The following is an 11,995-nucleotide window of genomic DNA, read 5'->3' as shown; positions in this document are numbered from 1 at the left end:
AGATAAGGAACTGTACACGACTCACACTGCTTTACTGAACCAGCTGAACCTGACCTGCAGACTGGGGCTGTCACCCCTCCGGAAGGAAAGACCACCCCGGTCAGGTGCAGGGCTTGTGGCAACCACCTTGTATCAAATCCCCTCACTTGTACATTAGACTGTTTCTGGAACTTTCACTGCTGTGCACAAAGGTCGTCTTTTTTTTTTCTCTTTTGAGACAGGGTCTCACTATGTAGCCCAGGCTAGCCTTGAACTCACAATCAACTTGCCTCAGCCTCCTGAGTGCTGGGATTACAGGTGTGACCACCAGGCCTGGCTACCAGGACCCTCCTTAATGTCCCTTCTCCCAAATGCACAATAGGATCAAACAACGGACAGAAACACTTGCCAACACTAAAATCCTACCCAGATATCATTCCTCCCACAATTCCTAGATATAAAGCCTCCGCCTTCACCGGGACTTCAGGCTTGCTGGGTAAGCCACACCGCCACCCCTTTAGTTCGTATTTCATTTTTGAGACAGGTTCTTGCTAACTTTGCCCAGGCTGACCTTGAACTCTCCATCCTCCTCTCTCAGCCTCCCGGGCACTGGGATTACAGGCATGTACCACCACGCCCAGCTTACACTTGTTTTTTTGTTCCACAGTAACCTTAGGACAAGGATCAGAAAACTCCAGAACACAATGATCTGTGGATTTTCTCCTTTTTTTTGGGTGGTACTGGGGCTTGAACTCAGGGCCTTCACCTTCAGCCACTCCACCAGCCCTGTTTTTGTGAAGGGTTTTCCGAGATAGGGTCTTGCAAACTTTTTTGCCTGGGCTGGCTTCAAACCTCGATCCTCCTTATCTCTGCCTCCTGAATAGCTAGGATTACAGCTAGGATCACTGGTGCTCAGTCTTTTTTTTTTTTGGTGTCACTGGAGTTTGAACTCAGGGCCTCATGCTTGCTAGGCAGGTGCTCTATCACTTGAGCCACTCCACTAGCCCTTCTGGGCACAATGAGGCAGGCTGCAGGACAACTGAGCAACTGACCTGAAGGATGGGAGTCACCAGGTAGCCTCTGGGTCAGGGAAGAAACCCAGCATCTCCTCTCTTGGCTACCTGGTAGAAGCAGTGAATTCCCCAAGACTTGAACCTACAATTCATTCATCTTTCTTCCAGCCCCAGCACAAGTGGTGGGTTGGTAAAAAGAAGAAAGGATCCAAGCCAGGCAGAAGGATCACAAGTTCAAGGCCAGACTGGCCCACACAACAAGACCCTGTCTCAAAAACAACCAAATAAAAAGTCAAGTGCATAGCAAGTGTGAAACGAACCTCTGGAAGCCCTTGGAGATATATCCCAGAGTCCAGTCAGTGTTTCTCATGCAGCTGAAACTAATAGACAACTGTGTGACCCGGCTACGGGAGAAAGCCGCCCTACATAGCACAATGGGACCAGCAGAGATAACAAGCCGGTTTCAAGTACAAAGCCATGGACCTGAGTGTATTTCAGCAAAAGCACTTTCTGTCCTGGGGTTTCAGACCTCCAGCTGGGAGCCCATGTGGAAGACACCAGTTTGTTCTTTATTTTCATTGGAACGTTACAGGGTTACTTATCAACAAAATAACTGTCCAGGGCAGAGGAACCAAGTGGCTTTTATGTACAGACCTGTCCCGGGGGGACCACCTGTCCAATGGCTGGCCCCTTCTTTCATCTGGAATCGAACTCCAACTTGCATGGTGCCAAAACCAGCCTGACCTTGGCACCCAAAAGGAGGTGGTGGCTGCTGGTGGCTTCGTCCCTGGCCAGTGAGTGTGGGGGGCCTCTCCCCTTGGAATGGTGTCCTTCTCCCACGCCCTTTCCCCAAGCCAGCTCCTGGGGCTACTCTGAGGGACTGATAGGTCCCTCTAGGGTCTTCTTTACTTTTGAGTTGTCCTTTGAACACAAAGTCATCCCAGCCTTCATCCCTGGAGGGTGGGTATTTGTGGTCTCCTCTTCTCTTGTCCCTGTTTTTGTGTGAAGATGACAATGCTTGGATGGGGACCCTTTTCATTTTTTGTCGCCTTTGCCCAAGAAACAAAAATCCATCAACAGGTACAGTTCTGTTGGTCAATCTGCTTCCGGCATGGCTCCATGGTAACAGCGACGCCCACCCCACTCCGGCCCGATGTCATGCGGGTCACCTCGCTCCAGGTGTCTGTGTCTGGGTCATAGCTCTCCACGCTGTCCAGGAACGTGTGACCATCGTAGCCTCCTGCAGGGAGGAAGAGGGGACATTCACTGCTCATGCCACCTCCAGGGACAGGAACAGAAAGAAGAAGCAACCAAGAGAAGCCTTCCTACCAAGATCAGCAGCTAAATTAGCCACCTGTCCCCAGAAATGGGGCCAGGCAGCGGTAGAGTGCTTGCTGAGCATGCGCAAGGCCCTGCGTTCCATCCTCAGCACCAAAAGTAAAAAACAGAGGTGGAGTCAGACTAGACTCTTCTTTCCCCACCCCTGGCCTCCTGATCCTCACCCAGGACATAGATCCTCCCCTGGTGAACGGTGATCCCCAGGGCACTGCGTCGATGCTTCATGGGAGCCACAAACGTCCACATTTCCGTCTCCACGTCATAGCGCTCCACACTGTTCAGCTGGTCCTGGCCATCGTAGCCCCCGGCCGCGTAGATACAGTTGTGCAGCACACAAACTCCTAAACGGCACAAGGCAGGGAGGGTCACTGGGGAGCCCCAGCCGCCGCCTTCTGTCGCTTTGGCTTCCCTCTCCCCTGGAACCACTGAGAAAGTTGGAGCTGGGCATCGTGGTGCATGCCTGTAATCCCAGCACTCAGGATGTAGGAGGGTGGAGAGTTCAAGATCAACCTGGGTTACACAAACAAACACAATAATAATACCAAAGCTGGGAGAGAGAGAGCGCGGCTTGGAAGATTCCAGCTGTTCTGCGTGTGCCACAGGGCTGAGGGCTGACATGGGGGCCTTGCCCAGGTGGGTTGGGGTGTCCCTGGATGCTCCCCTTCCCGCAGTGCCACTCGCCTGCCCCGCTGCGGATGGAGTTCATGGGCGTGATCATCCTCCACGCGTTCCTCTCTGGGTAGTAGCACTCCGCTGAGTTAAGGCGGTTCGTCCCGTCAAAGCCCCCAACAGCATAGAGCAAGCGGTTGAGAACGGCCACTCCCACACCGATCCTCCTCGTCAGCATCGGGGACACTAAGTGCCACTCATCCCGCTCCGGCTCATACCTAGAAAGGACAGAGTGACCATGGTGACACCAGAAACCCAGGTGAGTTTCTGGGCACACCTGTGATGGGCCCAACGCTCTGCTAGCTCTTCATACACCTGACCTCTTTAATCCTCACACCCATCCCCCAAAAGGCGGGAAGGGGCAGAAGCTCCACAGCCCAAGCAAGGACACTGACACTCACAGCCATCAGTTACTCAAGGAGACCCCCAAGTCTCTCACACCATGGCCTGGCCTCAGGCTGAGTGTAACCTGTAGGATTTCCCTACAGCCCCAACCAGCCTGGTGGACAGGTGGCCCCATTATTGTCCCTTACTTCATTGATGACAAGAGGCAGTTTCAGAAAGGTGACATAGCAACATTCAGGGTCACCAAGGAGCCAAGGGGCAGGCATCTGACTCCAGAACCCCAATTCTAACAACTAGGCTACCGCCCAGATGGTTTTCCTCCAAGGGCCATGGTCAGAGATGAGGTGGTCACGCGTCCCGATTGGCCGGGCACAGTCCATACCTGTGTTCCTGGAGTTATTAATACAGTCCCTGTCCTTCTTGCAAGAGGCCTGCTCAGGGTGACGCATCATCCCACCATCCTATTCATAGACCACACACATTAGAAGCCTCTGGAGCATTTGTTTAAAATTCCCATTTTCCAGCCTGGCTCCAAGCCCACCGACTTGAGATTTCTGCCATCTCTTCAGCTGAGAAGCCTGCCTTTTTGCCTTTTTTTTTTTTTTTTTTAGATTTTTGGTGGCACTGGGGTTTGAACTCAGGGCTTCCTACTTGCTAGGCAGGTCACTTGAGCCATGAACCTGGCCCTTTTTGCTTTTCTAGTTAACTTTCCAGATAGGATCCCCCACTTTTGCCCAGCCAGCCTTGGATAGTGATTCTCCTACCTCTACTTCCCTAGAAGCTGGAATTACAGGCATGCACCACCATTCCAGGCTGCCTTTTTTTTGTTTCATTTTATGGTGCTGGGGATGGACCCCAGGGCCTCAAGCATGCTAGGCAAGCCCTCTGCCACTGAGCTACACCCAGTCCACCAGTTATGCTTTAACATAATTAGCAAAATGCAACATAATTGAACATAATTAGCCTATTACAACAATTCAATAGACCTTCATCCCAAGGTGCACAAAGGGGCAATATGGGTTTGTGACAGACTCATCAGCAGTCCCCAGGCCCCACACATGGTTCAAGGTTGGGACTGTAAACCTCCCACCTGGAGGCTTCCACATCCTGAAGGGTGCGCCCCATCAGGGATAACCCCCACACCCTTGGTCCAGTGGGACCCTGGAGCCCCCCTGCCCCCCACACCCCTTGCAGGCTTGCCCCGTACCTCTCCACACTGTTGTGGTGGATGCAGCCGTGGGAGCCTCCGACTGCATAGATATGCCCGTCAATGACCCCGACTCCGATGCGGTTTCGAGGGACGCTCATGGGGGCACAGGGCGACCACTGATTGGTCATGGGGTTGTAGCAGTCCAGGGCGCTGGAGTCGGTGTTGCCATCGGGGGAGTTGTTCCGGCCACCCACGGCGTACAGCAGGCCGCCCACCACGCAGCCCGCCAGGCCACTGCGGGGCACCTGCAGGTCGGCCAGCCGCAGCCAGGTACCGTTGCTGGGGTTGTAGGCCTCCAGGTAGCTGAGCGACTGCCGGAAGTAGCCGCCGGCCGTGTAGATGAGGCGGCCCACCTTGGGCGCCCGGCAGGGCATCACCTGCGTGGGCTTGTGCAGGGTGAGCTCCTGGAAGATCTTCACCAGGTAATCCTTGCAGCGCGAGTCGGACTGCAGGATCTCGCACTTCTGCAGCTGCATCTGCAGGAAGTGCGGCGTGAGCGAGTGGCAGCGCACGGCGCGCAGCAGCGCCTGCACGTAGAAGCGCCGGTGCTCGCAGTCGTACTTGACCCAGTTGATGCACGCGTGGAACACCTCCGACTCGCAGCGCACGTTCAGGTCGTCGCGGCTGATGAGGGTCGCGAGCTGGCAGTGGGACAGGTTGAAGAACTCCTCTTGCTTGGCCACCTGCAGAGGGCGCTAGTGTGACAGGCTGATTCGCGGCCGGCTCTTCCCCGGGGGGGACCCTCACCAAGCACTCAGCTGGGTGAACTTGACCAAGTTACTCCATGACCTTGGACAAGTTACTCAACAGGGCTGCAGGGTCTCAGTGGCCTCATCTGCAAAATGGGTTTCAAACGGTACGAACCTCACAATGGTGAGGAGGAAACGAGTTAGTGCTAAGTACCTACTCAAGGAAACGGGCAAAGGCAGTACTCTTCTTCACGGTGCTGGGACTCGAACCCCACTAAGGTGCTCTACCAGTAAGCTACTACACCTCCAGCTGCAAAGATGAACTTTTTTTTAACATGTTGCTCAGTCTGGCCTCAGACTCCCATCCCCCTGCTTCAGCCTCCCCAGGGCCGGGATTAAAGAAGTGATGCTAGGCAAACACTCTACCACTGGGCTACACCCCCAGCCCTATGGACCTGCTTTCAACCATTGAAATGACTAACAAATTCCAAGTGTTACATGCCTGCGCCTTACTCAGGCAAATGGGTAGAACACAACATACTGTGTACTTTTTTTGTATCATTCTCGAACTCTAATAACATGTTACCTTTATTTTTTCTTTCCTCTTATTTTTTTTGCCGTTGAGGTGCTGAGGTGGAACCCAGCCCCTAGTGCATGCTAGCCAAGTTCAAGTGCTCTACCACTGAGCAACACCCCAACACCCCAAATAAAAATATATCAGTTTGAGCATCCTTACCCGAAATGCTTGGGACTGGAAGTGTTTATCAGAACCTGTCTATATAAATAACTACTTTTTTTTTTTGTTTTTGGTGGTGGTACTGGGATTTGAACTCAAAACCTTGGACTTGCTAGGCTACCACTTGACCCATGTCCCAGCCCTTTTTGCTTTAGTTATTTTTCAGGTAGGATCTTGCTTTTTTTGCCTGGACTGGTCTCAGACCACAATTCCTCCTATCTACACCTCCCTTGTACCTGGGATTATAGACACACGCCCCCATTCCTGGTTTATATGTGAGATGCTGTCTTGCTAACTTTTTGCCCAAGCTGGCTTTTATTCACAATCCTCCTGATCTCCACTTTCTGAATAGCCAGGATTATAGACGTGATCCACCTTGCCCAGACTAAAAATTGCAATCTTTCCTGCAATATCAAGAAAGGCCACGCTGCCTGGAAGCTACAGGAGCCTAGGACTAATGCCACAGCTCCTTAGAGCATATGGTCAACCCATGGGAGGGGCAGAGAACATCCATTCAGCCCTGAAGGAGAGAAATAGTGACCAGGGTCGCTTCCACCCCAGCTGGCCCCAGACACCAGAGGAAGAACTTACAAAATTCACAGGAAGCACCCCAAAGCCCAGGGTTCCCGAAGGCTTGGGGCCTCGAAGGTTCTTTCTTCCTCACAGGACAGCTGTGATGGGTCAACAATTTAGATGTGTGAATCACTTAGGAAAGAGGCAGCCCCCACAAATAAGTACTCAATCAACACTTCCTGGGCTGGGGAAGAGGTTCAGGATAGAGCTCTTGTCTAGTGTCTAGCACCCACGAGGCCCTGGTTATAAATAAATTTTAAAACTAACCTTTTTTTTTTTTTGCAGTGCTGGGGATGGAACCCAGTGCCTCATGCATGGTAGGCAAGCGCTCTGCCACAGAGCCACCCCCATGCAAATAAACACTTCTGATAGTTAGAGCAGCCTTCGTCCAAAATTGCAGGACTAGCTTTTGGGTTCTCTTTTTTGAGACTTTTGAATATTTGTATATATCTGATGAGAAATTTGGATAATGGTCCCAAGTCTAAACACAGAATTCATTAGTGACGTTTCATACGAAAGTTATACACACAGCCTGGAGGTAATTTTAGACACTATTTTTAGTGCACCTGTGTCTAACTGTGACTCAGGACAGGAAGTCAGGTGTGGAATTTTCCACTAGTGGCATTCTGTTGCTGCTCAAAGCCTGGGGCACTTCAGACTTTGCTTCTTCAGATGGGTGACACTCCATGTGTGCTGTCATCTCTTGGGTGCAGCCTCTATTTGTTGCCCCTCCCCCTCCAATTTAGCACTCATTTTTGTTACTTTTTTTTTTTTTGATGGGACTGGGGTTTGAACTCAGGGCTTCACACTTGCCAAGCAGGCACTCTACCACTTGAGCCACATCTCCAGTCCATTTTGCTCTGGCTATTTTGGAGATGGAGGTCTTGGGAACTATTTGCCTGGGCTGTTCTCGAACTTCGATCCTCCAGATCTCAGCCTCCCAAGTAGCTAGGATTACAGGTGTGAGCCACTGGCGCCCGGGTTATTGTAGCTTCTTAAAAGAACTCTCTTGTTACTTTCCCTTGACAACTTCCTGCACTGAGAAATGAAAACGAAAGCAAAAAAAGTAAAGACATTTCATGAACCCAAAAAAAACACGAGTTGTGGTTTGCAGCCTGTCATTGGTGTTCAATAAATATTTGCTTGCTCCATGTACCTTTGGTTGCCGGCATGGTCACACACCGTGTCCCCACTTCTGAAATTTTGTTTTGAGACAGGATCTTGCAACATAGCCCAGGCTGGGCCTCAAACTCACACTCCTTCTGCCCAGCCTCCCGAGTGCTGGGATTATAGACTTGCACTACCACACCCAGCTGTCCTCAACTTTGACCCCAGAGAAACTGGGAGCTCAGAAACTACAAAGCTGTTAACCAGGGTCTCCCCAGATGTGTGGCCCAGGAGCCAGAACCACACTTCTGTCCACTTCTCAGCCTTCAATGACCCTTCACATACATTCATGGATGGGTGATGACTGCCCATGCATCCCTCATCTTTCTGGCCACCTCCCCCAGCCCCGCTTCCTGCTCACCTCCCCAAAGTGCATGTAGATGTACTCCCGGGCGCGCTGGTGCAGCTCGGTGCAGCCAATCTGCTCAGCAAAGTTGGCGATGCCGATGGCGTTGCTGGGGTCCAGCTGCTGCACCAGGAAGTCGCTGCAGGCGCGGACCACGCTGTCAATCTGATACATGACGGCGCCATTCATGACATGGAGCACACACTTCTCGCCCATGGAGATGGAGGCAGTGTAGGCGAACTCGATGAGTCGCTCCATGACCCGGGGGTGGATGCCCTCAATGGACACGACCTCCATGCCCTGCTCTCGCAGCCCGTTGGTGAACATGGCCTTGAAGACAGGGCTGGAGGATGCCAGCACCACCTTGTGGGCCATGAACTGGGCGGCTGGGATGTCCTCGTACTTGACCTGGAGGGTCACGTCGCATAGCTGCTGGCTGAGCCGGAGTTCGTTCATGATACCGAAGGCCTGTTTGGTGTGGTCCTCCAGTGTGTAGCTGAAGGTGCGGTTGCCATCCTGGGAGGGGGTCACCTCCGCCTTGCACTCAGTAGAGGCATACATCACTGCGTCCCCTGCCCCCTCAGGGCACTGTGAGCACAGGAATCGGCTGAGGGCTCCAGCCCCGCTAGGCTTGGGTTCTGGCTGCATGGGGTTCCAAGTGACAGGGCACAATGCCACCACTGGTACTCAAGGGCCTGGAGGAGGGAAAGAACAAGGGCTGGGGCAGGGCCTGGGGCTGGCCCAGGACCTGCCAGGCCTCCTTTTATACGATAAACCAGTCATGATTACTAGTTCAACTTTCCCAGCCAACTGAGTAAGAGTGAAAACCCAGCTCCTCAACAACCTGCAAAACACCAAGCAGTCAGCCCTGCCCACTCTTCACTTCCTTAAGCATGTCAAACTCATTCCTTTATTCGCCTCACCAACATTTATGGGGCGCCAGACACTGTTCTGAGTCCTGAGAACATAGTAACCAGCAAGACAGACAAAACCCTGGAGTTTCATTAGGGCAGCAAAAACCATCAGTGTCTAAGGCTGGGGACATAGCTCAAGTGAGGGGTCCTGAGTTCAAACCCCAGTAATGCAAAAAAAAAAAAAAAAAAGAAAGAAAGAAAGAAATCAGAGTCAAGAAGAAAATGACAACTGCACTGTGACCATGACTTGGCTACTTTGTCACTTGGAGGCAGTTACTTTAAACCAGGTAGTACAGGCCTCTCTGAAACAAAGGTGAACATAAAGAGGAGAGGGTAGTTTCCCAGGTAGAGGAAACAGCAAGTGTAAAGGTCCAGGGGCAGCCTGGAGAATCAAGGAGCACAGTGAGCAATACCAAGATTCAGGGAGACCCTCAGAGACTGGAGCCAGGTTGTTTTGATAGGAGGTTGGAGAGGTGAAGGACCTGCAGGGGGCTCCCCAGTTTCAACTCTTTCTGGGGCTCACCCAGAGTCACCTCAGTTTTATTTCCATCACAACACGTCTTGGGCCCTGAAATGCTGTCCTTCGCTGGTTTGTGGCGGGATAGGCGGTCCCTCTCGCCCAGCCCCAGAGTCCTCTGGGGAGCACCATGCAGATCAAAGTTGCCCCCGCCCCCCACCTGTGCGCGCACCGGGCCTGGCCCGGCACTGCGCAGGAGGCTGTAAACGGGAGGCTGGCCGGCTGCCCGCTCCACTGGGCCTGCAAAGCACCCTCCTTCACCCGGCCCAGGGCGCCGCTGTCCCCTCTCCTCCCGCGCCGAGGCCCCAGGCTGGCCTCTCGGTCTTTGGCCAATCGGTCAACGGTGCCCCCTGAGCGCTGGGCACTTCCCCCCACCAAGCGACAAGTGGGGGACTGCGCATGCCCCGCAGGAGCCGCGCCACCAAGGCCCGCAGCCCGGAGGCAGCGACCCCAGACCCACTCTGGGCTGCCAGCCCGAGAGCGCAGCCCCGGCCCCCCTACCCCAGAGTCCCGGGGCCTCCGCGGGATCCGCGCTCCGGGGCCTCTCGCCCAATCCCCGTGGCCCCCGGGCGGGTCGCGCCGTCCAACAAAAAAGATCGGACCCGGGCCGCGCCCTCCTGCGCCAGCGTGGGGCCAAAGGGACCTCGGGAGGACGCCGGGGCACACGGCGTCCGGTTCCCCCGTCCCCGAGGCGCGATCGGTGAGGCCCATGGTGGCCGCAGCCGGAGCCCAAACCGCTTCACTCACCCCGCCATGGCCGCGCTCGGGCTCCGCCTCCGCCGCCCGGACCCGGGCGCCTCCATCGCTGCGCGCGGGGGGAGGCGCGGAGCGCGCGCAGGTCACCATGACTAAGCAGAGTCGGGCGCCGGCCGTGTCACAATAAGAGTCCCCGCGGTTCCTGGCTTTGAGAGTGGGGCTGCTCCCCACCCCCACCCCTCGCCTCCCACGCCCGCTGTCGCCACGCTGCGCGGCGACCACAGCGTCCCGCCATCGCGGCGCAGCGCGGCGGGGCGGGGGATCCGGGCTGTCCGCGTAGCCACCCGTGTGCCCGGAGCGGCCGGGAATCAGAGCTGGGGTTCGAGGCCCCCGTGCGCCCCCAGCCGCCCCGGAGAGCTGGCGGGCACCCCACTCTGTCGTCGCTGTCCGCTCGCTCACCTCGGCCCCCGTGTCGCCTCCGGAGGTGTCCAGCAGGGTGGGGATGCCCGGGGCACGGCGTTGGCCCAGGGCGCAGTGGTGCCACCCACGCACCGCGCTTCCCGGAAGCCCGAAGGGGCCGCGGTCTGATGGGTTTAACCTTCGCTTGTCGGGGACCCGATGGCGCCACCGCCGTCGGGGGTGTTGTGGATGCGAACAGCGTGGCCCGCGGGGTCGCGGCCGTCGGGTGGGGGGCGGCCTCGGGACGCGCGGGAAGGAGGCGGGGAGAGGGCGGGAAGGGCGCGGCGGGGAAGGAGCTGCGATTCCCCGCCCTTCCCGCAGGTGCCCATCCAGCCGTCGGGGAGGAGTGGGCGGTCAGGCCAGGCTGGCCAGGATCGTGTCCCCTCGCGCTGTCCCTGCCATCCGTCCAGTTTCCTCGCATTGCTTCCGCAGGACCTGCCCTTTAACCCCGCACCGCGCAGGCCTCGCTGTCCAGCTGGAATTCTCTCCTTTGTTAAGTTTTTGTCATCTTGATTATTATTTTTTATTTATGTATTTTTAGTTACCCTAATCAGGAGCTATGTGGAGCTCATCTGGCGAGTATTGGGGTGTGGAACCCCGGATCTACCCATCCATAGCTCAGTGCCTCCCACGGTTGACATTTTTTATAGCAAGGGATACTGATTGGCCATATATAGGGTTTATGATAGAAAGTTCGTTTTTAAAAATTTTGGGGCAATACTGAGGTTTGAACTCAGGCCTCATGCTTGTTACTAGACTGAACCGTGCTCCAAACCCTTTTTGCTTTCAGGATTTTTGTTTGTTTGTTTAGATAGAGTCTCAAGCTTCTGTCTGAGCCTGGCCTGGGACTGTGCTCCTCCTATCTCTGCCTTCCTTGGCTGGGATTACAGAGACAAGTCACCGTGCCCTGCCGTTAATGTTATTTTTTATTATTATTTGCTGTCCTGATATCCAACCAGGGCCTCTCGCATGCTAGACAAGTGCTCTACCGTTGAGCCACACATCTAGTCCATTTTTCTGTGGTTGTTTTGGAGATGGGGGTCTCTCCTGAGCTATTTGCCCAAACTGGCCTCTAACCATAATCCTCCCAGGTATCTAGAATTAGACTGCCACCGGCACCTGGCAGTTAATTTTTAAATACGTGTATGTATGTTTATTTTAGAGTCCGTCTGAATTAAAAGTAAGTGAATCATGCCAGGTGGAAGAGACTTTGGTCTAAGAAAACGTCCCCGAAAGTTCAGGGTGAATTCCCGGCTCGGCCAGTGGGGTTGTAGGAGGTGCAGTTCTAGACACCTCCAGAGGCGGCGCTCTAGCAAGTTAGCAAGTGCGTTGAATGGCAGGGCC

General features: G+C 54.5%; 1 protein-coding gene across 2 annotated transcripts; it reads right to left on the bottom strand.

Moving 5' to 3' along the window:
- Positions 1 to 1,540: 1,540 nt before the first annotated feature.
- Positions 1,541 to 11,013, bottom strand: Keap1 (kelch like ECH associated protein 1). Of its 2 annotated transcripts, none has more exons than XM_020174298.2 (6): positions 10,652 to 11,013; positions 8,081 to 8,760; positions 4,552 to 5,237; positions 3,012 to 3,217; positions 2,495 to 2,671; positions 1,541 to 2,232 (listed from the first exon to the last, which is right to left on the bottom strand). In XM_020174298.2, the coding sequence occupies exons 2-6, from the start codon at positions 8,711 to 8,713 to the stop codon at positions 2,066 to 2,068; spliced, it is 1,869 nt and encodes a 622-aa protein (XP_020029887.1). In that variant the 5' UTR covers positions 8,714 to 8,760; positions 10,652 to 11,013; the 3' UTR covers positions 1,541 to 2,065. The 2 variants fall into 2 exon arrangements, with proteins under 2 accessions (XP_020029887.1, XP_020029886.1); XM_020174297.2 differs by lacking the exon at positions 10,652 to 11,013 and adding an exon at positions 10,244 to 10,393.
- Positions 11,014 to 11,995: the final 982 nt, after the last annotated feature.

Source organism: Castor canadensis, chromosome 14, assembly GCF_047511655.1.
Source record: "Castor canadensis chromosome 14, mCasCan1.hap1v2, whole genome shotgun sequence".
Taxonomy (NCBI): domain Eukaryota; kingdom Metazoa; phylum Chordata; class Mammalia; order Rodentia; family Castoridae; genus Castor; species Castor canadensis.
The sequence above is the reverse complement of the archived record's forward strand: the minus strand, read 5'-3'. Positions and strand labels throughout refer to the sequence as shown.

Excerpts from the sequence above, each read along its gene's own strand:
- Keap1 (XM_020174298.2), bottom strand. The coding sequence starts at position 8,713 with ATGCAGCCAGAACCCAAGCCTAGCGGGGCTGGAGCCCTCAGCCGATTC. Across the intron at positions 2,672-3,011 it reads CTCCATCCGCAGCGGGGCAG|GAGTTTGTGTGCTGCACAAC; the intron begins GCGAGTGGCACT and ends TGTGCCGTTTAG. Across the intron at positions 2,233-2,494 it reads GGGGAGGATCTATGTCCTGG|GAGGCTACGATGGTCACACG; the intron begins GTGAGGATCAGG and ends TCCTCCCTGCAG.